This window comes from Macaca thibetana, chromosome 15 (genome assembly GCF_024542745.1).
Source record: "Macaca thibetana thibetana isolate TM-01 chromosome 15, ASM2454274v1, whole genome shotgun sequence".
Taxonomy (NCBI): domain Eukaryota; kingdom Metazoa; phylum Chordata; class Mammalia; order Primates; family Cercopithecidae; genus Macaca; species Macaca thibetana.
The window spans coordinates 15,228,516-15,254,518 of record NC_065592.1 but is presented as its reverse complement, the minus strand read 5'-3'; the positions used below and the strand labels follow the sequence as shown (position 1 = coordinate 15,254,518).

The window sequence follows — 26,003 nt, the reverse complement described above, 5'->3', positions numbered from 1 at the left end:
TCACAGGGTGCTTATTTTCCTCTCTAAATAAGAGAGGCATGAGAGAGTGCCACTACAAATCGTCTTTCTGTTTCCCAGGGCATCCCCGTGCCGGTCCTCCCAGCAGAGTTCAGCCTGGATGCTGCCCATCTTGCGTAGCTACATGCACTGAGCAGACCTAGTGGGAGGGCCTCCAGCGGGTACATCAGGAAGGACCCAGCTTCCTAACTCCACAGCTGCTGCTGCAACAGCGGGATGGGTTTTTCGTACCTACTGCGTCTGAAAACCAAGATGAGGGCCCACAGAGAAAGGCACCCTCATCCCCTGCCAGAGCCCGTGATGGATGTTAGGCTGAGAATTTGTAGGTGCCCTTAGAAGTATACTCATTTGGTCCAATCGACATTCCACGACTTTAATTTGGCACGGCCATCTCCGTACACTCCCAGTGGCTGAGAGGGATGGGTTGAGAGCTAAGCTGAGAAAGTCTATCTCTGAATTTCATTGCCGATAAAAACCACCAAGCCTGCCGGGGCAGGGGGCTTGCTTTCTCCACGGATGGGATGCCACAGCTGCTGAGTTTCCAGGACAAGACAGGGAAGGACAGCAGGCACACACTCCATTTCCTGCCCGCCCCTTCTCCTGAACATCACACCTCCCGCCCCCCAGAAGCTTGTGGGTGACACGGCACAATGGCTTAGGAACACAGATGACAGAAGCTGGCTGCATAAAAGACAAGTTTTTATGGAGTCTCATCAAGCCCTCAGGTCTGTGCACGTGTGATCTAACCAAAGTTTTTCCTATGGAGTGGCCAGTCTGATCTCAGACTGGTTTGGCAGATCAGGGATGTGGTAAACACCAAATGCATTCCACCAAACTGGCTGTCTTCGTCTATGGGGTGATTGTGAAGACCGGATACAGGGAAAGTCCCCACATGGGGGGGTCTGGTACACAGTGGGGGCTCAATAAATGTTCATCCTGCTCCTCTGTGACCTGGATGTCCCTTCTTGTCAACAACAAAAGGAAGACGAAGAGTGGGTGTCTCTGAGTTAGAAGATGAGTTTTAGGATTCTCTTATCCCTGCCTCGCATTCTGTGGACTGCCTTGGGTGTCATGGTCGCTCAGCAAGATTTTTAGGAACAAGTGAACATTGCTGCTCGGAATCTGAGAAGTGCATAATGACGTTGCTAGTATCATCGTGATTAGAACTGTGCCTGCCACACAGCTCACATTCAGGCAACATGTGCTGAATAAACAAGTGGATATCCCCGCACCTCTTCTAACTCTGAACTGGTTTCCCCAGCTCTGGCAGCTGGTCAACAGGGTCACCTGGCTGGAATGATCCCCACCCCCAACTTCTCCCCACAAAAGGCGGGAGTGTGGGGAGGGTGAAGGAGCAGTTCTGCCCCTGCCCCGGGGGGCCCTGGGGCAGAGCTTTCAGGAAAGGTCAGACTTTAAGGCCTGTCAGCTCGTCCTTGCACAGGGCTGCTCCTTGCTACAATAAAGGCGGGTTAAGAATGTGAACTTGTGGCTGAAATGGGGGGATTAAGTTTGTGGCAACTTCAACTGAACTTGCAACGTGGTGAAACATGGGGAAAAAGAACAACAGAGCTAATTAGACGAGCTGAGCTGTCAGAGTGCCGCTGAATGGCTCAGCGCCAACAAACAAAAGGAATGGGTTGGCAATCAGCGGGATCGGTGGAGGAGACTGCTTCATTAGGGATGATAAAACAGACAGAGCAGTGGGGGAGGGGCGGGGGTGGGGAGCACAGAGCCGGAGCCGCGGAGGCTGGGGAGGGAGAGAAAGACACCAGACCCAGAGGCGGTTGGTCACCAGCACAGCTACTGACCTACCCAGAGTTACACACACCTGACTGGTGTGGACAAGCCAGACACAAAATTACACTCACAGACATGACCATCCCGAGATATACTGAGGCCTCCAGACTTCCACGTAAACACTATCTCAGAAATGCACACTCACAGAGGCACGCGCAAGAGGTGAAGGCACATGTATGAATCACACACTCACGCACACGCACCCTCGCACGTGCATGGCGGCGGGCCACAACCAGGCACAGACACATACAGACAAAATGGTTTATTAATGAAGCCTGAATCACAGACTATGCAGACAAGTCTTGTCATATTTCAGCCATCACACCCATCTTTCTGGGGTGCTTAGGAAGGGTGGGTATGGGGGATGAAGGAAGAAACCCACAGGCACACACAACAGTGACTGGCCCCACCAGTGTGAGGATCCCAGCCGCGCCAGGGGAGAAAATGCTAAACAGAGATTTCCAGCTCTGTTCAAGGGGGACTGGAGGGGAAACTTGGGAAGCCAGCCAATTCCCCACTGGATTTAAAACCTGAGAAATCTAAGTCGGCAGGGTTAAATGTGTATTGAATACAAAAGCACTGAGTACATTTGATTTTAATGGTGAGCAAGAAATAATAAATACAGAGCTTATAAAGCGCTTCACACGCAGGCCGACGGCAGTCTGCCTCTCCCTTCGTCCAGGAGGCGCTGGCATGGTTTTCTTCTGCTCTTTCCTTTTTCTTGTTTTTAAAAAGAAAGCCCAAATCCTCGGGTAACATCTGAACTCCAGCCACAGGTGCCAGGCTACAAAGCTCCTTCCAGAAAGGCTGAATGGCTAGAGCCTCCCCCGCCCCTGCTACCCCGGGCCAACGGCTGCACTTCTGTCCTGAACGTTTGTGGCTACGTGACCCAGCAAAGCCACACTGGAGGCTGATGGCTCCTGACATGGGAGCTTGGCAGGCTGTCCTCTTCGAGGCCCTCAGGGGGTTCTATATGCTGAGTCTCCCCGGTTCCCACCTAGTCTGTAGCAGGGTCCACTGGAAATGCTTGCATAAATGCACGTAGAGTAAATGGTCCTTAGGGGCCCAGAAAGCATAAACCTTCTGTGACTCCCAAATTGGTCTCTTAGTGCTGCCGCTTGGCAGAATAAGTTTGGGGGACATGCCAGGGACCGTGCCAGGCGCTATACATACACAACCTCTATTGTTAAACCCATTTTACAGATGATGAAACTAAGGCTCAGAGAAGGTGAGGATCCTGCCTAAGGTCGCACAGCCAGGAAGTGGCCAAGCTGTAATTCAAACCAGGGCAGGCCTCTCTGACTTCCAAGGCTAGGAGAGCTGGTTCTCCCAGGCATCCCGCCTATTCGGCATGCCATCAATCCAGGAGGTTCGGCCAAAGCTAGCACCAGGCTAGTCACCTCCTGCATTAGCTCAGAGCCTGAGGCAGCTGCTACTCAGTGTCTCTCACAGCGTCTGTCTCCCGAGTCCTCGGTTGCCAATGGATGTGGCGGCCCACCCCCCAATCTGCACAGATCCCCACACCGGTGAGAAAACACAGAGTCCACTGTTGCTGTCTCCAATACTTGAACTCTTCCAAGGGGAGTGATCCTTCCCTGAATCATGACTTTCTTTTTTTTTTTTTTTTTGAGACGGAGTCTCGCTCTGTCCCTAGGCTGGAGTGCAGTGGCCGGATCTCAGCTCACTGCAAGCTCCGCCTCCCGGGTTTACGCCATTCTCCTGCCTCAGCCTCCCGAGTAGCTGGGACTACAGGCGCCGCCACCGCGCCCGGCTAGTTTTTTATATTTTTTTAGTAGAGATGGGGTTTCACCGTGTTAGCCAGGATGGTCTCGATCTCCTGACCTCGTGATCCGCCCGTCTCGGCCTCCCAAAGTGCTGGGATTACAGGCTTGAGCCACCGTGCCAGGCCCGGCCTGAATCATGACTTTCAAGATTCTGTGCCCGCCTTGGATGCCAAGCCTCAAAGGGGAACACTGAGAGCTACCTGCTGCTGACTTTGGCTTAAGGGGAGGCTGTTTGGTAGAAAACAAAGAGACAGTGGAGAGAGGCGAGCTGGGCTCAAAGGCAGGACTTATCATCAGGCCTGTCATCATCCCTGTGGTGTTGGCTACAAATTAGGGAGATGGCATCTGCCTGCTCTGGGCTGGACAAATGAGACAGTAATGACACAAGTGCCCAGCACAGTCCTAGGCACCAGAAAAGGTGCTCAATGAATATTAATTCTCTTCTCCTCTGTGTCTCTGCCAGACCTAACATGGCACTGGAGATTCCGCAGACAGTTCAGCCGCTACTCATTACGTTTTTTCTTCACTGAATTTTTTTTTTCCTTCTCCCAGCATTTTATATAGATTGAGCATCCCTAATCTGAAAATCAGAGATCTGAAACACGCCAAAATCCAAGACTTCTTGAGCCCCAACATGATGCTAAAGGAAACGCTCACTGGAGGATTCTGGATTTTGGATTAGGGGCACACGACCAGGAAGTATCATGCAAATATTCTAAAATCCGAAACAAACTGAAAGCTGAAACTCTTCTGGTCCCAAGCAGAAGACGGAGGGTCCAGAGAGCTTGGAATACTGGCAAGACTACAGGTTCTAGAGTCCAGATGACCTTATTTGCAGTTGAGGAACCTGGGTTAAGTTACCAAGCATCAGTTTGCTCACTGCTAAACAGGGTGGTGACAGTGCCTACTTCACTGAGCTACTGTGAGGCGCAGCTGGGATGAGGTACCTAAGAATGATTTGCTGACTATAAAATCCTAGGCAAGTGATGGTTATTAATAAACTGGGCCGTTCCTTAGAAGCTGTAAGATGCAAAAACCTGTTAAGAATAAGAACCGTTGTCCAGGCATGGTGGTTCACACCTGTAATCTCAGCACTTTGGCAGGCCGAGGCGGGCGGATCACAAGGTCAGGAGATTGAGACCATCCTGGCTAATACGGTGAAACCCCGTCTCTACTAAAAATACAAAAAAATTAGCTGGACGTGGTGGCGGGCACCTGTAGTCCCAGCTACTTGGGAGGCTGAGGCAGGAGAATGGTGTGAATAAGCCAAGATCACGCCACTGCACTCCAGCCTGGGTGAGACTCCGTCTCAAAGAAAAAAATAAAAAAAAAAAAAAGAACTGTTACTGTGTGTGTTCTACAAATGTCATCCACTTTCCTTCTCATGAAACCCCTCTAGCAATGAGGGCACAGCCCCGGAGGTGAAATCAGACTCAGAGAGCTTCAGTGCTTGCCAGAGTCACACGACTTTAGCATTCAAGCCTAGCTCTGTCGGCCTCCCAAATCCGTGCTGTTAAGGACTATACTGAAACTCTCACTAGTCACACAAGGTTGCTTAGAAGGGGCCTCCTGTCCCCCAAAGCAGTTTCTTGTTGCTGCTTCTGTCTTCTTTCCAGTGACAGTGAGCAGACATATTCTAGCTCCTTGCCAGCTGTGCTGATGGGGTTTTGGGCCAACCACAGTGTGATTGGGGATATGCGATGGATCCATTGTCACATGTGGCTGGGAGTGTGGACTCACGACGGTCATAGGGGAAGGTATCTAAGTCCCCCAGGCCTCCCCTCTAGCCCTCTAATTCCCACCCACAGCAGGTAAGGGAAGGAAAGGAAACCTATGCCACAGAATGGCCAACATCCACCCAGAGGGCAGCTACCCGGTGGATGCTGGGTGCATCTCCCCAGGTGAACAGACACAATCCACCTGCTCACCTGCATGCCCCAGCCTCTTGGCCTTCACAAGATGGATTTGAACATGTGCATTGCAGAGGGTGGGAGGGCTAGGACACTGGGTTGTGGGGTACTCTCTGGTTGGCCACAGAGTGGTGGCCACACTGAATGGTAGATGGAGAAACTTTTCTCTTGGTAAACAGCCCTCACCTAAAGGTCCTGGAAGGTTTCCCACTTTCAAAGCACCTGCCAAAGTTCGCATGGCTCAGCAAGGCCGAAATCTGACCTACCATGGAAAACGGCTCCACTGATGCTTAACACGGGACCCAGACCCAATCTTTTTCCATGGACAGATCTCTCTCACCTCCCACCCCATTCCCAGGTGACGGTGGCTTTATCACATGTTGTCCTGCTTCTCCATCCTTACTTGGCTTTTTTTTTTTTAAAAAAAAGACAGGGTCTTGCTCTGTCACCCAGGCTGGAGTGCAGTGACACAATCATAGCTCACTGTAGCCTCAACCTCCTGGGCTCAAGTGATCCTCCCATCTTAGCCTCCTGAGTAGCTAGGACTAGAGGCGTGCACCACCACTCCCCTCACCTGGCACTTTACATGGGAAGGTGGATCTCCAGGGAAGGCCTGGCAGGGGAGCGGTACCTGTCTCCATATGAGCGGGTTCTGTACTCTCTGGACATAGCCTCTACCCATGGGAAGGTACAAATGCATTTCCAGACCCAGATCTGGCAGGAATGAGACCCTTGTCCCCGGACTTCTGCTTCCTTTGTGAGGAACAGGGGTATGGAGGAAGGTTTTCAACCCCTTGCTCACCCTGTGAGGCTTGCTCAAAGGATGCATACACAGCACACACACCACACAGTGGCCCCCTTGCTACCTATGGCTCTGATCTGCAAATCACCAAACTTATTCACAAAAAAGCGAGAGAAGCCCAGAAAATGCAAGCTCAAGTTCATGCCACACAGAGAGGGAAGCTGAAAAACCCAATTCCCAGTTTTCTTTTGCCAGGCAGGAGGGTCCAAACTCTGGAGGTTTAGTCAGGCTGAGGGGAGAATGGCTCAGGCAGTGTTAGGTGGGGAGGGCAGAACCACCGGTTACTCACGGGCCTCGAGCGCTGTATCTTGGGAGGCGGTCGGGTGGGACGCAGTCTCTGCAGCTGCATTAAAGTGGAAACTTAAAACATCAGGACGCACTGAGAAGGCTCAATGCATTTCTACACACGGCCGGGGGGAAGGCACCCAGTCACCCAAGCCAGAGCCAGAGCCAGAGGGCCATCCTCGACGCCTCCCGCCTCACCCCCACTGTCCACCTTCTGAAGCCATCTCCCCTGCTCATTCTTTCCTTCTAGCCTTGTTTCCAGCCTGGTTACTGCAATCATTTCCCAACAGGGCCCCCAGCTCCGCCCTCCACTATGCTCCACACAGGCTGGGGGCCCTTCCCAGGTGCAATAGGGCCAGCCCACCTCCTCTCCAGACCTCTCACGCCCTGTCCTGTCCTTGGGCGCCCGCTCAAGGCTCGGGGCTGGCACTGCATGTCCCCCAAGACCATGATCCCACTGTGCCCCACACAGACCTTTCTCAGCCTTCACCCATGCCTTGTTTCCTGCCTGCCCTCCAGGTGGAATGAGCTGCTCCAGCCAGACTGGCCTGGCAAACGTGTGCCTGTCCTTTAAGAGCCCGTCAGGTCGGATGCTGCCTCGTGCCTCCTGCTATGTGGTCCCTCACCCCTGCGGCCACGGAACCTTTTACAGGTCCGTCTCCAAGGGGGCTCATCCCTGTGCCTGCAGGCTCTGTGGTACTTGGGGAAAAAATCTGCTCAACAAATGTCTGATGAACAAATACAATTTGTACAAAATGATTGGCTTCTGAAATCAGGATTTGAATCAAAACCGGTAGAGCACAGACTTCTCAGCTCTCCGCTCAAACCCTTTATCTTGAAAGCCCAGCAGTGTCCTTTCAACAGCCTGCCTGTCTTGATGCTCTCACATGCGTGGGAGACAGGGAGGCCGAGTAAGGAAAGTGAAAATTCACGCGAGACCCAGGCCGTGGACCCACAGCAATCCCCAGGAGGCTTCCGGTTATTTTCTGCCCATTCCATCACTCAGGTCGGAATGTATCACTCAGGTTAGACGTATCTTTCTGATACATCTAACAAGATACATCACAAAGATACATCTAACTGGACACAATCCAGACTTGCCTCAGCCAAAACAGGAGCCAATGTCCCACGTGGCCGGTCCACGTTAAGATGTGCTCTAAATCCCAGCACTTTGGGAGGCCGAGGCGGGCGGACCACCTGAGGTCAGGAGTTCAAGACCAGCCTGGCCAACCCCATCTATATAAAAATACAAAAATTAGCCGGGCATGATGGTGCACGCCTGTAATCCCAGCTACTCGGGAAGCTGGGGTGGAAGAATCGCTTGAACCCGGAAGGCGGAGGTTGCAGTGAGCCGAGATCGTGCCATTGCACTCCAGCCTGGGTGACAGAGCGAGACTCTGTCTCAAAACAAAACAAAACAAAAAAAGATGTGCTGTAAATGCAAAACACTGGACTTCAGAGACTCAGCACGAGGAAAGAATGTCAGACGCCTCAGTAATAACTTTTAGATTGATTACATGTTGAAATGATAATATTTTGGATATATTAGGTTCATAATACTAAAATCAATTTCATCTGCTTATGTTTCACATTCAGAATTCCACATGTGTCTCCTGTATGAAGCTCCCATTATGTTTTCCTTGGACAGCACTGATATAGGGCTCTACTGAGTGGGAGTGACGCTTCAGATCTCAAATCTGCCTTAGAACTTGTTTTCTGAACCTGCCCCACTACTCCTAGAGGGCAGGGCCTGTGTCCCAGTTGTCCCTGGGTCCCTGGTGCCCTGCATGGAACCTCTCGGGGTAGCTCAAGGGGAAAGAGGGCCCAGGGACTTAGTGGAGGGTTCCCCTGTGTCCCAGTTGTCCCTGGGCCCCTGGTGCCCTGCACGGAACTTGTCGGGGCAGCCTGAGGGGAAAGTGGGCCCAGGGACTTGGTGGAGGATTCCCTGGTGGCACATGGAGAACACGTTGGGATAGAATGACACTGCGGCTTCCCAGATCCTATGCCATTAGCTGGGCATGAGGGCCAACCCACGCTTGGTGACCCTTCTTCAGCTGGTGGCTACCGGGGAGTTGGGGGTGCTGCCTAGGGATGGGCAAGGTCGCCACGCTTTTTCCCCTTCATGGCTTACAGGAAGTGTGTGGGGTAAAGGGGAACAGCCCCCCACCCCTCGATTCACACTGTTCATCAAGAGGAAGAGGTGATCAGGGAGAGGGGAGCCCAGCCCCCCACACTGGTGCACAGGCTGCTACCCTCTGTGTAGACACCCCGCTCTCCTACACCACTCCCCCCAGTACTGCTTCTCTTATGCTTGGCCTTTCTACTTCGGGGGAACCATCTTCTCCCGCCCCGCTGTCCTCACTGCTTGTCACCTCTGGCCTGGGCTATTTCCATTCCTGCTGGGTGTCGGTGCAGCAGAGTGCTCAGGAGGCAGCCTCTGGGGTCAGACAGTTTTAGACAGAACCCCAGTTCTCCCATTTACTCCCTGGGTTACTCCAGGCCCACGATTTGACCATTCCAAGCCTTACTGTCCTCATCTGTGAAGTGCAGGTAACAGCACCGCCTACCTGAGTGCGCTGTTAGGAAGATTCAACGAGATGATGGACGTCAGGTTCTTTGCACAGTGCCGCCAACAGACATTAGCAACCATTACCATCAGCAGGTTTCCCTGCCTCCAGCCTCTCCCCCTCCCAGTCCATCGCCTACATTTGTTTCCAGAGTGTACTTAAAAAAAAATGCCCACCCAATCTTGGCACTTGGCAGCTGAAATCATCTCAGCGGAAGGCCGGCATCTCACAGGGTGTCTGCTGAGAAACGCCATCCTGGGAGATGCATTGTATGAAGGGAAAAAAGGAGGTTCCCCAGTCAGGCAAATCTGAGAAACGCTGTCTTCTGTCTTGCTCCTTTCGGGGATTCACAATGCCTGTTAGCATAGCAAAGGCTAGCGAGTCTTGCAAGAAAAAAACCCACCCAAACCAGGCAAAAACCTATTAACTCTTTTTCAAAAAGTCCTATTTCGCAACTTTATTTGAACACAGACTTGCTTTCCCTATAACACCCATGAATATCCCCTGGCAAATGCTGTCTGAAGCGTTCAAAGCCCTCCAGATTCAGGGCTCCACCAGCCACCTCGGCAATCTCATCTCTGGTGAAACCCCGCCTCAACATCCACAGCACATCGGCTGTCTATCAGCTCACTCACTGCTCTGTTTACCACAGGGTCTAGTAGACTACTTGATACCTAAAAGGTGCTCAGCAAATTATTTTTGGCTTAAACTTCCTGGCACATGTAAAAACACACCAAATGTCCATTCTCCAGATTCTTATTAACTTATTTTCTTTTGCTTGCCATCAGGAAGTGCTGGTTCTTTTGCAACTGAATTGATAAATGGTGGGAAGAAGGCAGCCTCTTGACCACACCCATCCTAGAAGTTAGCAGAGTCAGCCAGGCGGGGGTGTAATGATGCCAAGAAAGAGTAATGTGGTACAGATGTCCTGGCGCACCCAGACAGATAAAACCCAACCACGGCAACCAAGAACAGGAAGCCACGCTGCCGCTTCTGACACTCGGGGAGTTTTCCCTGTCGGTTGGTGGCACGAAGGGATCCTATCACCAGAGGAAACGCACAGGGACAGGGGGCTGCACTCATGGATCCTGGGCTTGTTCTGATGCTGGAGCATAGGACGGGGACACCTCCTATGGGGTGGCCACCAGGAAGAGAAGGGTGAACTCCCAGGGGCTATGCATTAAAGACCCCCCCGCCCACCCTGGGGCTGGGGGGAGGGAGAAGGGGAGGGCTGCACTAATTATCAGGATGCCCTGCCAGGAGTGTGCAGGCCCTGGGGACCAGAGCTGAGGCTGGGGACAGGTGAGCAGCTGGACTGTCACCAGTGGATTAGACAGTAATCTCATGGGAGGCAGTCTCAGATTTCGGACACTAGAACATGTGATGTGTGCAGGGCCCTCCTGCTCCCACTGCAGGGGCTCCAGGCCTAGCTGGTTTGCTGAGTGACTTTGGCAAGCAAGTGACTTCCCTGGGTCTCAGTGTCCTCATCTGTGAGCACAGTCACGAGGGCCCTGCTGCAGGGATGTGGGGCATCTGATGGCACTTCACGCAGGGCCAGGGGCACAGTGGACACGCTGCCGGGGGAGGCCTCTGCTTCCCAGACAGGGCGTGGCAGGGCCATTGGCCATGGTGGTTGCAGTTTCCCAAATAAGCTGGGGTGTCCCCAGCTGGGGACACAGATGGGGGACGAGTACTCTGGAGGCCATTAAACGCCGGAGGAGGTGAGTGGTAGTGATTTGGGTGGGAAGAGGGGGTAAGGAGATGAGCTAGGAAAGGATCAACTCAGAAAAGCATGCCGTCTTCCAGAGAGTGGCCCTGGTGCTCTGGAAGCTGAAGCCAGCACTAGCTGAATGTAGGGACTACAACAGTGTGGTGTGAGGCCCGAGAAGACGGCAGAGCTGGCCAGGACTCAGGGAAAGTTACTCTGAGGCTGGAGCGGTTCCTCTTCCACCTGACTCCGCTCTGGTTCTCCGCGTCCCCGGCCCATAGCCCAGGGCTGGGCCCCTGAGCCTGCTCCTCTTTCACCCTGGCGCTCCTGGTCTCGCTAAGTGTCCCTAGTGGCCATGGAAAAGGGAACAGATTGGAGGGAGGTAAAGCGATCTGCTCAACACCCCCAGCTGGTAATGGGCAGAGCTGGGAGTGCTGACTGTCATCGGGAAGGCCTCTTGACCGCTGACCACTTGAGCGCTCTTTCCACCGCCGAAGGAAAGGAAGGTAAAACTGGAAGAGCTTTAAAGTAGACGCAGCAGAGAATCGAAGCGGTCTGGGCATCTTTGCATTGAGGTCACATTATATGTGATCCTCTGTCCCCTGGCCGGGTTGAAATGTGGCTACACAGACTGCTGTTTCTTAAGTTAGTTCAAAAAGACTGGACCTTTGGCGATCTTTTCCTAAGAAGAGTTCAGTTCGACAGTTCCTCCGGCACTTCCCGAGCTGGGCCAGGGTAGGAGGGGTGAGAGGGCCGGCGAAGCGGGGAGAAGGCTGGAGGTTTGGTCAACGCAAAGTGCCTGCCTGCCTGACAAACACTTCTGGAGGGGAAGCAGATGGACTGTCCCAGAGTGGAAGGATCCCTCCTATGTGGGTTTATGACAACCATTTGGGAGCCAGGACGAGGGGGATTCAGAGAATAAGACACAGTCCTTGTCCTCAAGGACTGCAGAGTTTGGTGGGATTTGACCTACATGATGGGAAAATATCTTAAAGTGAAAGAAATATTGGTGGGGTAAACCCCAAGACATAGACTTCGGGTTAGAAATACGCAGGTTCACGAGTTGGTTCTGTCATTTTCTAGCTGACTTCAATATTGGCTCTGCAACTTAGGCGAGTGATTTAACCTCTCTTAAGTCTCAGTGAACTCTTCCGTAAAACGGCAAGATTCCCAGGTTACAAACCCTGGCATGAGGATGAGAGCACAGTTACAGCCACAACGCGAGGTTCGGTTTTGATATCCTGAGGATGAAATGGGACCACTCCATCTTCCATCTCCCCATGGGACCCACAGGTCTTTCCAGCAAAGTCCTATGGATGTGAGGACGCTGGTTTTCCAAAGTTGTGTGCTATCAGCAAGGTTCTGTTGAAGGAGACTGGATTTTCATAATCTCTTCTATTTATATGATGTGTTTTCCTTTCAAAGCATTTTAACTTCTCCACTTTCTTTTGAACCTCACAGTCCCTGGTGAGGCAAGTTAGAGAAGGATTATTTCCCTGTTACAGAGACAGGAAACAGGAGGCCCAGAGAGGTTAAGGGACTAGTATGAGGTCACACAGCTAGTAGCGAAAACTAAAACAAGCAGGTATTCTTAGCCCATTGTGCTATCCTTGTCAACTAAAATTTCCAAAGTCACCTGGAATCCTTTCTGACATGGTTTTTCTAATCCTTGTCCCTTCTGAGGTTAGAATCTGTTGTTAGAGATCTGTGCCTCAGAGAAAAGGCGGATGACAGAGTAACTGACACCTTCTCCTTCTTTCCTTATTTAAGAATCTTTTTGTGGTGCTTTCCAAAGGAGGCATGTGATTCATTTGTCTATTCATTCAACAAACAGTGCGTGGCGTCCCAGGCACAGGGGCACGTGTCTGAACAAGACTCTGGTAGAGGGCGCTGTCGTGCAGGGGGTGCAGAGGAAGGTCTCTGACACGGATTGGAGGTGGTAGGGAGTGTGGGGACAGGGGAACCACAGTGGTCCAATCAGACAAGAGTGGGGCTGAATATGAGGACAGGGCAGGCCAGGACCTGGGAGGGGCTGGGGGAGGTCAGATAAAAAGAGGGCCTTGAATGTCAGGCTGAGAAGTGCGGATTTTCTTCTGAGCTCCGTGGGAGGGATATAATCAGACACAATAAGAAAAACCTTGACGCCCGTGGTATAGAAAATGCATTGGAGGAGGATGTGTGGGCTTCTAAGAACAGATACTCCCCTCCAATCACAGGAGCCTGCCCAGGCCTCCATATTGTCAACCCACCCGCACTGGCCACACCACTGCTGGGAGATATGAACACAAGAGAGGGTAAGACCGAAGGTGTGATTGACACAGAAGTCCCTGAGAAAAGGGGACCTCTTTGGCCTTTGTTGGTCTCTGCCTGGCCCTCGGCATCTCTATCTGTCAGCCGTGTGGGCCAGGTGAGTATGCTCATTGGATATGAAACCGGCATTTATGAGGACAGCATCTGATTTGCAGTTAATTTGTTGATGCAGCAAAACACATTGTTTCCAAAAGGTCAGGAGGGGAAGGCGTGTTGGAATATCAACTTAATTACCTGGGTGGCGTGGATGAGTGGGCGCCCTGCACGGGGCTGCAGGGTAGAAAATGCTTGACTGCCAGGTGGTGACTTGGGGGCAGAGAGCGCAGTGTGTAGGGGAGGGGAGGCGGTGTCCCTGCTGCCTGGGAGCCAGCCTGCCTGTGCTGTGGGCAGAGCCAAGGCACTTCCTGCTGCCGGTGCTTCCAGGGCCTGAGCAGCTGCTGCACACTCACCAGTGCAAGGCTCCTCTGCGGGGAATGAGGGCTGCTACCCATTTCACAGATGAGGGCAAGCAAGCACTTGCCCAGGGTTGCCCGGAGCAGGTGGATGACAGGCCCTGAGAAGAGGGCCAGTGAGCTCATCCTGAGTTAATTATGGGCTGGGGCAGGGGTGCTATGATGTTTGTGTATGGGGCAGAGGGCAGGAAGCTGTTTAGGAATGGACTCAGTCCCCAGTAAAGGGGACATGTGGGACCATCCCTTCAACATCCTTGTGCCGTCAGAATGAGTGTCCCCACTTCACTGCTGGGACCACAGGGCCACATAGAAGGTGAAATATCAAAGTTGGTGGGAGACAGGCCAGACCCCAACCGGGGAGTGGTACAGGTAAGGAGGCAGAAGTGAACAGAAGCTGGAGGTCACAGGGACCAACCAGGTTCACTAAAGGCTGAGGACTGTGCATGTAAAGATTGGGGTGGCTGGGGAGGGGAGGCCAAGAAGGTGGGGTGTGACTGATGGCAGCTGGTCCATGACAGAGCTAGCCTCTGAAGCTGGCCCCAAAGGGGGTCTCAGATCCTCTGCATGCAATGTGTACTCTGAATTCTCCCTTCCCTGCCAGGCACCTACCTGCCTCAAATGAAGGAGGCCTGGCCCCAGAGGGGGAAGCTGGATAGGCCCTGCCATTTCTCAGTTTGTCCCAGGCACATGCCCCAGTCAAATACATGGCCAGGAATGGAGAGGGGGAAGAGAACAAATTCACAATTAAACTCTGTGGCTGTTTAACGAGGAGAGTGTTCACCTGGTTAATTTTCCTGGCTAGTAGCCACATCAATGCTCTGACCTATGCATGAAACAGACCCAGTTGGGAGGGGAAGACAAAGCTTTCTGTAGCTTTACAAAGGGCCTCTGGGCCGAGAGCAAGGCTCCTCTACTCTTTGGGACTGGAAATCTGCTATTATGCAAGGCATGGAAATAAAAGAGGGCTTCTTTTGATATGCCTCCAAAAAGAAGTGCATTGAAGCGATATTTTTGTGGAGTGTCTCCTTTGAGATGCCCAACAAGCTCTCTCGCAGGCACAGCTCTCACCTAGCCCCCAGCTCCCATCGCTGTCCCCGATCTTCTCCGTCCACCCTGGATGAGGGCTGTGCTGCTTGTTGGGGAGGATCAAATGCTTGCCTCCGCTTCAGAGCTTCAGCCAGGGCAGCTGGAGAAGACCAGGCCCCTGTGTCATGTAGCGTACAGCGTGCTCCTTGCCTGAGCCACTCAGCGGGGCACCCAGAGGAGATGTGGGGATCCTGAGGCCTGAAGCATTTGCAGAGATAACAAGCTGTCACTCTAGAGGGATGTTCCTTGCAAGATGCTGTACAGGAAGGACTTGCACGTCACGCTGAGGAAGAAGTTTCCACGTGGTGAGAGTCCCCTCACACAGGGCAACAAGGACGTGTTTCTTTAGGGAAAGGAAGGGAGGATGAGAGGGGTGGGTATTACTCAGGATATCCCAGAGGTCCTTGCGACTCCGAGACAGAGGCTCTATTATGATTGCTGCTCTGTAGACAGGGAAAGGGAAGCCTCTTGCCCAAAGGCACAGCACATAGGTAGGACGCACAGAGGTGGGGCTGGGCTTCACTCTCTGAACGGCAGACTCCACAGTGAGGTTTCTGGGTGCCCCACGACTTGCCCTCCAGAGGCACCACCTGCGAGGGAGATGAGGGGGTGCTCAGGATTGAAGGGGGTCCTGGAAGAAAAGCCGCAGCACCTGCCACAGGGTCTGGCAGAGATGGTCTCCGGAGAGGGCACGCTCACGATTCAGGGGCTCACCAGTCCTGTCAACGACTCTCTCTGGCTGGGTCCGGGCACTCTCTTTGCCGTGAGTGAGTGCTGAGCTGAAAGCCGTCTCAGACTGGTCCTGAAGAGCAGTGCATTCTTCCCCGATGTTGACAGGAGTAGTATTTTGTAGTGGTGCTGGTTAATTTGTAGTGGCATTTGTGGTTTGAAGCCTTGTCAAGATCCCTGATTACTTCCCGTGCAAGGAGCTCGGCTGACGGGGAAGTTCACATGCTGAACAAAAGCAGCGAGGCAGCTGTGAGGGAAGGCTGTGTGGGGGCCGGGTGACCCTAGCCGCTTGGGGGACAGAGGCGGGGGAGGGAGGAGGGCCAGCAGTGGGGCAGGGGGAGGGGAGCCCTTTGTTTTTAGTCGGGTGCAGGTGCACAGTCTGAATAGGTGGCATCCCATTGGCGGCCGGAGGTCGGGCACCAGATGCGGCTGGTGCCTGGGCAGGGGCAGGGACCTCACTGACATATGCCATTCTTTGCCCAGACAGAACCAGGAGGCAGGCGCCTTGCTGCTGGGATGCATCTAGGGTGCCTGGGTGACATTCCCAGGAGGAGGGGGACACAAGGTGACGTTAGAGGAGGGGCTTCCAGATGTTAGGGGAGATGATCTCCTCCCTGGGGCTACTATTTTCTGGCACTTGCTATGTACCAGGCCCCGTGCTGGGAGATCTACATGCGAGGTCTCTATTGATCTCAGCAACCCTCCAAGAAGGTGAAAGATGAAGAAACTGAGGCCATGTCACTCAGTTACTTGCCCAGGCCAGGCCTGACAGCTAACTGGTGGCGGAGCCAGGATCCAAGTCCAAGTATGCCTGACTCCAAAGAAGCCCGCGCTCCTCCCAGGAGACCCGACATACAACAGCAGAAGGAAGATGTTAAAACATACCTCCTCGGGTCGAGGGGGCTCCTCTCTCTCCCTGGAAAGTCCTCCCTCTGACATCCTTTGAGACTTTTGTCCTGCTGAGTCTGTTCTGACCGCACAGAAGGGTTTGTCTTTGTAGCCGCCTGCATTTCACCAGGCCTGTGTCCCTACTCGGTGAGAATTTGCTCAGTACATTTAAGGGCCAGGGCCAGCTCAGCAAAACCCGGCTAATTTATCATCTCCGGAATGATGTCTACCCCAACAGGATGCAACTAGGAAATTAGAAGCAGTCTCCTGATTTTGCAGAGGTTCAGAGACGAGCGCACAGCACCCTCTAGAAAGGGAGTCCGGGACTCCTCGGTCAGGTCACCACGAGCCTCCAACTGTTCTCCCTGCCACTGGCAGCCCAGGGGAGCTGCTCACATCCCTGTCCCTAGCAGGCCATTCAAGACCCAGCCCTTCCCCGCAGAAACCCCACCATAAGCAGCTCCTTCTTTCCAGCCAGCCCCTCACGGGCCACGGCCCTTCACAGCACACGTGCTGGTCCTACAAGCCCTTCCCTCCCTCACCACGTGATGGATTCCTGCATCCCTCACGACTCTGTTCCCTTCCCCCAAAAGTCCTCTCTCTCTTCCTGGCTCACAAAGTTGGGCACTCCTACCTCTGTCCTTCCCCTAAGAAGGCGAGTCCTTGAGGGTTCACATCTGGCTCCTGGCACAAGGCCTGGCACGTGGTCAAGTTAAAGTAAATGGCTGCCCAGGAGTGGGGAACTAGCATCAAATTATCAGTGAAGCCATCACCCAGCATCTGAATAATGCCAGACCCGCCAGTCATTGTCCCCATCATTGGAGCTACTCTGTCTGCAAGACTGGCAATATTACTGGCATGCTTCTGATCAGGAAAAATTCTCTACCTACAGGTTTCCTAGCCTAACGGGTTGAGCCCCAGGGCCATCCCCCAAAGCAATAGACTTTTCGAGTGGAATGCAAACGTGGAAGCAATGGGAAGCTTAGATATGAAATATCCCAAAATTTCCCTAGTGTGTCAGTTAAAGATAGTCAGGTTCACCAGACAGAGGTTTTTTTTTTTTTTCCTTCCCTCAGAACAAATGGACGGAGAACCTGGTTTTAAAATTCCTGGACCTTGGAATACATTTCTATCTGTGTCAAAGTCTACCCATCCACCGCCTCAACAGAGTTTAAAATCCTAGCTAATAGGTTAACAACTGTTTTTCTTCAGCTTCAAATGAAGAATATCAGAAGGCTGGGGGAATATGCGGCTCTCCAATTTGTACGGACTGCACACAGCTCCCTGCAATGTGTGTTTGACAGGACTGACATTTTGTACCGCTGTGAGATGGGAAAACGTGTGACATTTTTATTCATGGTGGCGTACGCCCTTGTAATGATCAGCTCTGGTCGATGTGCTTACCGCAGCAGCCCCTGAGCCCTCGGAGAACAAACAGGAACCCAAGGTGCCAGCAGTTCGACTGCCTTATTAAACACCGCCAGGATCCTAACGAAGACCAACTGCTGGAAAATCTCACTGTCAAATCCTCAAGGACATTGTCAGCGCACAGCTAACTGCATATATTTTTCATTTAAAATACTGAAATCCAGCATTGTGCCATTACAACCGAGGGGAGGGGCGCCCACTCCAGCGGCCATTCTGTCAGCTGTTTCTTCCGAGCTCCAGATGCTAGAGCCGGATGCCCGGTGGGGTTCAGAGCTCAAAAAGGGGCGGCAGAGACGGGGCACCGACTTCCCAAAAGCTTGGCCCTGCCTTCAGGGTGAATGGCTGAAAGTTACAGGGCTCCGGTAAGAGTTCCCTGGAAAGGCAACTCACCAGCTCCTTTTGCAAGCCTAAGTGAATCTGCATAATTAGGAAATCTCTTCCTCCCCCAGCCAGCCCTCTTCCTGTAGGTGCAACCCATTACGTCCTGCAACTTGGCGCTAATCAGCCTTCTGCTTGGCGGTAGACCTTAAGACATCTGCAGGAACACATGGCTGCGGTAGGTTTCACACCTTGGCAGAAAAGCTGTGTGTCAGGGTGCCCACCTGCAATCTCACCACTTGCCTCAATGCAAAGGCCTCAAGGTCAGCGTGCAGGAGGACCCCCTCCCTTCGGCGGTCATTTCTAATGCTGGTGCACACTGATGGATGGGAGCCGATCACTTGGCAGACCCTCAAAGCTTTCTGTGGTTGTTAAGCTAGATGCTTTGGTTATGGCTGCACACACTCATGTATAGGATATATTTATTTTGTAAATATGCATTATTTATACAGTACCTCTATTTCCATACTCCAGTCCTGATGCACCAAGATACACGCTACTATTTATTTATGGGGTCCTTGGCGTAACAGGCCTAACAAGAGGCCCATGTGTGGTTCTTGCAAGTTTGCAACAAACTGTAAGTGGTTGGCTAAACAACTGGATGTGCTCCATCCATCATAGGTACAGGCCTGCATTTTAAGGGGCTGCCCATAAAGTTGGTTTAGCATAATACTGTACATCATCCTTGGTGGAAATGACCTGGGGGCTGAAGAGCTGGCAACCTGCAGGGAAGCAGCCATAACATTCCACACCCTAGGCTGGGGAGAGGGGGTGGAGTAAGTTACGGGTATCCTGGTGCTTACAGCACCCTGGGAGTATGAAAAGGAAGGTGGTTGGTAGACAGCCCCAGGGAAAATGCAAGGACAGTGAAGGTCGGGGGAGTTGTACCCTCTTTCCTCCAAGCAGGCTATTCTGCCCCTGAGCAGAAACTCCTACTCTTGGGTTGCTGAGGGAGGTGTCCATCAATCCTGCACACCCCAAGGGACATCCCTTCCTCATGGACTGCACTTCAAGCCTCATTGGAGCGTGCTGGCTGGATGAAGAGGAACATAGCCTGTGTCCAGCCCCGTGCTGTTCTATGATCAACTTCAACAGTTCCCACGCAGGACATCCGGCTGCCCGCCAAGTTCTGTCCTTTGGGTCTCCTAAATGTCTCTCGGATCATTTTCTCATCTTCACCCCCATAAGTAGTATCCCAGATCAGGCTCCCACCAGCCCTGGCCTGAGCAATGTCCATGGGATCATCAGTGGTCTCTCTGCCTCAACTACTTCCATCCCTTTCCACAGTGGCCCAGCATACATGTTCCCAGCTGCTATTTCTCTGAATACAACCCTCATTGGCTCCTAGGCACCTATGGGATAAAATTCAAGCTCCCCCACCCCTGAGAAGGGTGGGAGAGCCCAGGTTCCAGTATCAGATAGGCCTGGATTTGAATTCTTGCTCTGCCACTTACTGTGTGACCTTGGGCAAAGTGCTTAACCTCTCTGAGCATTAGCTGTCTGGGGATCATCATAACTGCATCAGTCTTAGAGGGCAGTTGAGAAGATTAAGTGAGACAAAGCTTGTGAAGGGGCTTGGCTGAGACATGGGAGGTCTACATTGTAAATGAACACCCCTCGGTCTACCCAACCCCTTTTTACTCTCCATGTCTTGGTTAGTCCTTGCCATCCCTTCCTCTGGGCATGGCCAGGTTAATCATTTCCTTAGCCTGCAGGCACTACTTGGCTCTGCCAGGGTTAGGGACTGATGGTGGATGTGCAACAAGCAGCCTCTGGCATAGCACTCCCGTGGCCATGGGGCGGGGACTCCCCGCACAGCCACAGACACAGAGCTGACTCTCTCGGAGGATCTTGCTTGTGGGATATAATTTATTTTCAATATTTTATGTTTTATTTCCCCTTCCCTGCTGTGATAAACTCCCCACCTTTGGCACAGAGAATTCTAATCTGAGAAATGTCTCCTCTGGTCTCGCTGAATCAGATTTCCCACTCTTGTCCTGTTGGGCTCAATATCTCCCCAGCAGGGAGCTGGATTCTGAGCAGCTCTGATACAGACCTTTAAAGAAATGCTGTGTGTAGGCTCTGGCCAGTCCTTTGGCAGAGAAGCCCCGCTGTCACACCGCTGACGGTGGAGCCTCGGGGGACTCAGGATCCTGTCTCTCACAACCCGGCGCCACATGCGGGGATTCTAAAGCGCGGGCAGGCGCCGCAGAACAAGAGCCACTGCCTTTTGCTGGATTTCTCCTGCTCCGCTGAACTGACTGACTATTCAAGGGCACAAGGAGTGAGTGGACCTGGCCTCGCCTCTTCCCTGCGTCACTGCCTTTCCTGACTGCACTCACTCACTACTTGATCACTCCCCAAACTCTCATGGGGCAGCCCGTCTGTGCCAGGCCCTGTGAGGGTGCCAAGGATACAGAGAAGGCCAATTCTGTCCTTTTCTGTGGGACAGGGTATAAATGCACCCCCAGCAAGCCGGCATAGGGACAGTGCCGGCTCAGAGCAGCAAGGGAATGACTGGGCTTGGAGAAGTCGGTGGGGGCAGGGGCTTGCCAAGGGAAGGCGGTGCCTGAGCAGGGCCTTGAAGGGTTAGGAGGATTTTCTGTTCAGGTGGAACAGAAGAGGAAAAGCAGTCCTGGCAGTGGAGATGGTAGGGGCTGGTTCATCCCTGGGTCCCCCAGTGCAGATGTCCATGAGGAGCTGGTGAACAAATAAACATGAGGCGCTGGGGACTAGAGAAGAAGGAGGGACTCTGCCCAGGGCACGGGCACTTCGCAGAGTCTTGCAGGGTGGGCAGGAACTGCCAGGAGTGGAGGATGGCAGGGAGCTCCAGTCTAGAAGGCCCAGCTGTGGTCAGGGCGGGCTTGGCAGGGCTGGTAGTGATTTCTGGCAGGGAGGGTCCTGGAGGCTGGGTACGTCCTCTTGACCATACAGGCAAACCAGTGGTCAGGGAGAGAATCCTGGAGAGGTGCCCACATTCAGGAGGCCGCAGGGCCTGCCTATATCAACTATGTGCTGATGCTTTCTGATGCCCACTGTGCCTCATGGACCAGTCGAGGAGAGAGACACAGGACCCCAGGGATATGAGGAATGTACGGGTGCAGAGGGGCTGACACCTTGGTGGAACTGGGATGCAGCTGGTTTGGGAAGTCTGACTAAGACATTCTAGTAGCTGAAGCTTGTGAAAGAGGAATGAGTAGAAACAGAAGCCTGGAGCTCCCAGAACAAAGGTGGTGCTAGAAACCACAGGTAAAGCGCCTCGTGGCTCCTAAGGGAGTGGAGTTAGAGGCAGAACAGAGCCAGGGACGAGCTCCATCTAAGGGAAGGGAGGACCAAACACAGGTCCTAGGTGCAAAGCTCAGCTCAGACCTCCCTCTCTGGCTGGACTCTACACTTCAATCAGTCAGCCATGCTGCAGCCAGTCTAGTTTCTGTTCCTCTTTGTGTATTTTAGTTGAGCTTTTCTGGAGACCATAACTTGTGCCAAAGAAAGGATTTAAAAGGTGAGAAATGCCCACTGCAACTGGCTGGGGAAAGCAAGTGGGGACTGCCTGGACCAGGGGCAGACCCTTTGCATGAAACCAGCTGCCACCTCATCGCAGAGCAGCCTGGAACAGCCACCGTGTTTAGTTTCTCTGGTTTGGAACCCTCCCCATGCGTCTCAGATGCAGCCTGAAGAAGATGCTCACTCCCATCTTAGAAAGACAAGCTCTCTGCCTAGTCCTTGAAGCAGATAAAAAGCAAGGGTGTTAACAAAACATTCCATCTATTTCCCAGTGATCTCCCGCAAGCTGGCCGTGAGGAGCTGATGCGCACCTCATGAGAATGCTGGTGGGGAGACCACCCTGAGGACCAAACTTGTTGAAGTTTAGAACAAACAAAAAGGGCACTTAGAGATGCCTTATGGCATGATCACACAAGCACAAATCTGGGCCTTTCAAACTTACCAGATGGATTCTGTCCATCAGAATTAAGTTGAACCACTCACCACAAGAATGTTAGACCCCTGAAGTCAGGAACCGTGTCATTGCCATCTCTGCTTTCACAGATGTGGCACAGAGTAGGCATCAGTGATGATTTGCTGAACGAATGACCTAGGTTCTTAGCTTCTACCCTTTTCCTCTCCTAGCCCCGGGATTGCAGTGGACTTTGTCACACTTGAGTCTCCAGGAGCTATCACAGGCAACTGCAGACAGCTGTGCCCATCCCTATACCCTGCCTCCTACCTCCCTGGTCTGCCATGCGCTAACCTGCCATTTCTCTTCTGTCCCTCCTCTATCTGGTGCCCTGATTAATGTCTGACCTTGACTCTCAGCCTTGCAGCTCTCTTGGTTTTAGGATCCCCACAGCTCTGGGTATGAACCATTCTCTGCTGTGAGACATGTGGACAAAGAGCTGAGACAGTGTCTCCTGTTTGGCTTCTGCACACATTGTCAACTTGATCTTCTCTCCCTTCTTTTGATAATGGCCCCAATTTCCTTTTCAGGAATGACCCCTTAGGTATGTGCTTCAGGAGGGGCCCTACCTGTGGCACACAAAAAACCCTTGGCCTCAGTAATTGGTTCCGATGGGCATATAATCAAAGTCAGCCCAGGGAGTCAATGCCATGCCTTGCATGGGAGTTACTAGGATGTGACAGTCACTTTCCTGTTGGTCTTGCACCTGGAAGGATTGCAGGCATCTTGCCACCAGGAGGGGAAAGCCTGCCTGATAATGGTCATAGCAAAAGAGGCAAGGCCAATAAACGAAGCAAAAAAAAAAAAAAAAAAAAAAAAAAGGGGGGTCTAGGCTGAGCGCCGTGGCTCACACCTGTAATCCCAACACTTTGGGAGGCTGAGGTGGGAGGATCGCTTGAGCTCAGGAGTTCGAGACCAGCCTGGGCAATATGGCGAAACCCTGTCTCTATAAAAAAATACAAAAATTAACCAGGTTAAACTGAATCTAGCAGCACATCAAAAACTTGTCCAGCACAATCAAGTTGGCTTCATCCCCAGGAAGCAAGGGTGGTTCAACATACACAAATTGATAAATGTAATTCATCACATAAACAGAACTAAAGACAAAAACCACATGATTATCTCAATAGACGCAGAAAAGAGATTTGATGAAGTTCAATATTCCTTCATATTAAAAACTCCCAATAAACTAGGTGTTGAAAAAAATACCTCAAAATAATAAGAGCTATATATGACACACCCACAGCCAATATCACGCTGAATGGGCAAACACTGGAAACATGCCCCTTGAAAAGCGTCACAAGACAAGGATGCCCACTCTCACCACTCCCATTCAACATAGTATTGGAAGTTCTGGCCAGGGCAATCAGGCAAGAGAAAGAAATAAAGAGTATTCAAATAGAAAGACAGGAAGTCAAATTATCTTTGTTTGCAGATGACATGATCCTATATATAGAAAACCCAATAGTCTCAGCCCAAAAGCTTCTTAAGCTGATAAGCAACTTCAGCAAAGTCTCAGGATCAAAATCAATGTGCAAAAATAGCAAGCATTCCTATACACAAAGCAGAGAACCAAATCATGAATGAACTCCCATTTACAATTGCTACAAACGAATAAAATACATAGGAAGACAGCTATCAAGGGAAGTGAAGGACCTCTTCAAGGAGAACTACAAACCACTGCTCAAGGAAACAAGAGGGGACACAAGCAAATGGAAAAACATTCCATGCTCATGGGTAGAATCAATATCATGAAAATGGCCATACTGCCCAAAGTAATTTATAGATTCAATGCTATTTCCATTAAACTACCATTGACATTCGTCACAGAATTAGAAAAAACTATTTAAAAATTCATATAGAACCAAAAAAGAGCCCAAATAGCCAAGACAATCCTAAGCAAAAAGAACAAAGCTGGAGGCATCATGCTACTTGACTTCAAACTATACTACAAGTTTACAGTAACCAAAACAGCATGGTACTTACACAAAAACAGATATAGACCAATGGAACAGAATATAAAACTCAGAAATAAAACTGCACATGTACAACCGTCTGATCTTCAACAAACCTGACAAAAACAAGCAATAGGGGCCAGGCACAGTGGCTTGTGCCTGTAGTCCCAGCAGTTTTGGAGGCTGGGAGGGTAGACTATTTGAGGCTGGGAGTTCAAGACCAGCCTGGCTAACATGGTGGAACCCCATCTCTACTAAAAAATACAAAAATTAGCTGGGTATGGTTGCACACACCTATAATCCAATACTTGGGAGGCTGAGGCATGAGAATCGCTTGAACCTGGGAGGTGGAGGTTGCAGTGAGCCGAGATTGCACCACTGCCCCCGAGCCTGGGTGACAGAGCAAGGCTCTGTCTCAAACCAACAAACACACAAACAAACAAAAAACCAAAAAGCAATGGGGAAAGGATTCCCTATTTAACAAATGGTGCTGGGAGAAGTGGCTAGCCACATGCAGAAAATTGGAAGTAGACCCCTTCCTTACACCGTATACAAAAATTAACTCAAGATGGATTAAAGACTTAATTGTATAATGCAAAACTATAAAAGTCCTAAAAGAAAATCTGGGCAATACCATTCAGGACATAGGTATAGGCAAAAATTTCATTACGAAAATGCCAAAAGCAATTGCAACAAAAGCAAAAATTGACAAATGGGATCTAGTTAAAGAGCTTCTGTACAGCAAAATAAATTATCATCAGAGCGAACAGACAACCTACAGAATGGGAGAAAATTTTTGCAATCGATCCAGTGACAAAGGCCTAATGTCCAGCGTCTACAAGGAAACTGAACAAATTTACAAGAAGAAAAAAATTCTATTAAAAAGTGGACAAAGGACATGAACAGACACTTCTCAAAAGAAGACATTCATGTGGCCAATGAACATATGAAAAAAAGTTCAACATCACTACTCATTAGAGAAATGCAAATCAAAACCACAATGAGATACCATCTCACATCAGCCAGAATGGTGATTATTAAAAAGTCAAGAAACAACAGATGCTGGAGAGGTTGTAGGGAAAAAGGAATGCTTTTATATGGTTGGTGGGAGTGTAAATTATTTCAACTATTGTGGAAGACAGTGTGGTGATTCCATAAAGATCTAAAGCATAAATACCATTTGACCCAGCAATCCATTACTGGTTATATACCCAAAGAATATCAATTATTCTACTATAAACATACATGCATATGTATGTTCACTGTAGCACTATTCACAATAGCAAAGACATGGAATCAACCCAAATGCCCACCAATGATAGACTGAAAAAAGAAAATGTACACCATGGAATACTACGCAGCCATAAAAAGAAACGAGGTCATGTCCTCGTTTGTCCTTCAGGGACATGGATGGAGTTGGAAACCATTATCCTCAGTAAACTAGTGCAGGAGTAGAAAACCAAACACTGCATGTTCTCACTTACAAGTGGGAGCTTAATGATGAGAACACATGGACACACTGGGGGAATAACACATACTGGAGCCTGTCAGTGAGGGGCAGTGAAGGGAACCAGAGCATCAGGAAGAACAGCTAAGGGATGCTGCGCTTCATACCTAGGTGATGGGTTGATCTGTGCAGCAAACCACCATGGCACACATTTACCTATGTAACAAGCCTGCACTCCTGCATGTGTACCCTGGAACTTAAAGTAAAAGTTGAAGAAAAAAAAAATTAGCCAGGTGTGGTGGTGTGCATCTGTATAGTCCCAGCAACTTGGGGGGCTGAGGCAGGAGGATGGCTTGAGCCTGGAAGGTTGAGGCTGCAGTGAGCCGAGATCATGCCACTGCGCTCTAGCCTGGGTGACAGAGTGAGGCCCTGTCTCAAGCAAAACAAAGCAAAAGCAAAAAACAAAAACCAAAAAACTGGGGTCTAACGAACATGATTGGATAC

The 26,003-nt window shown here is 51.2% G+C and overlaps 2 protein-coding genes across 11 annotated transcripts in view; one reads left to right on the top strand and one right to left on the bottom strand.

Annotated features, from left to right (window-relative positions):
- NEK6 (NIMA related kinase 6) overlaps positions 1–26,003 on the top strand; it is a 984,684-nt gene that overhangs the window by 29,176 nt on the left and 929,505 nt on the right. The window lies entirely within an intron of this gene.
- Positions 1–26,003, bottom strand: part of DENND1A (DENN domain containing 1A) — a 547,088-nt gene that overhangs the window by 24,845 nt on the left and 496,240 nt on the right. For 5 of the 10 annotated variants that reach the window (XM_050760580.1, XM_050760572.1, XM_050760573.1 and 2 more), the window contains one exon: positions 6,601–6,654. The exons of the other annotated variants lie outside the window; for them this stretch is intronic. In XM_050760580.1, coding sequence (XP_050616537.1) covers positions 6,601–6,654 — 54 coding nt within the window. The remainder of the gene's footprint in view (positions 1–6,600; positions 6,655–26,003) is intronic. 10 annotated transcript variants of the gene reach the window in all.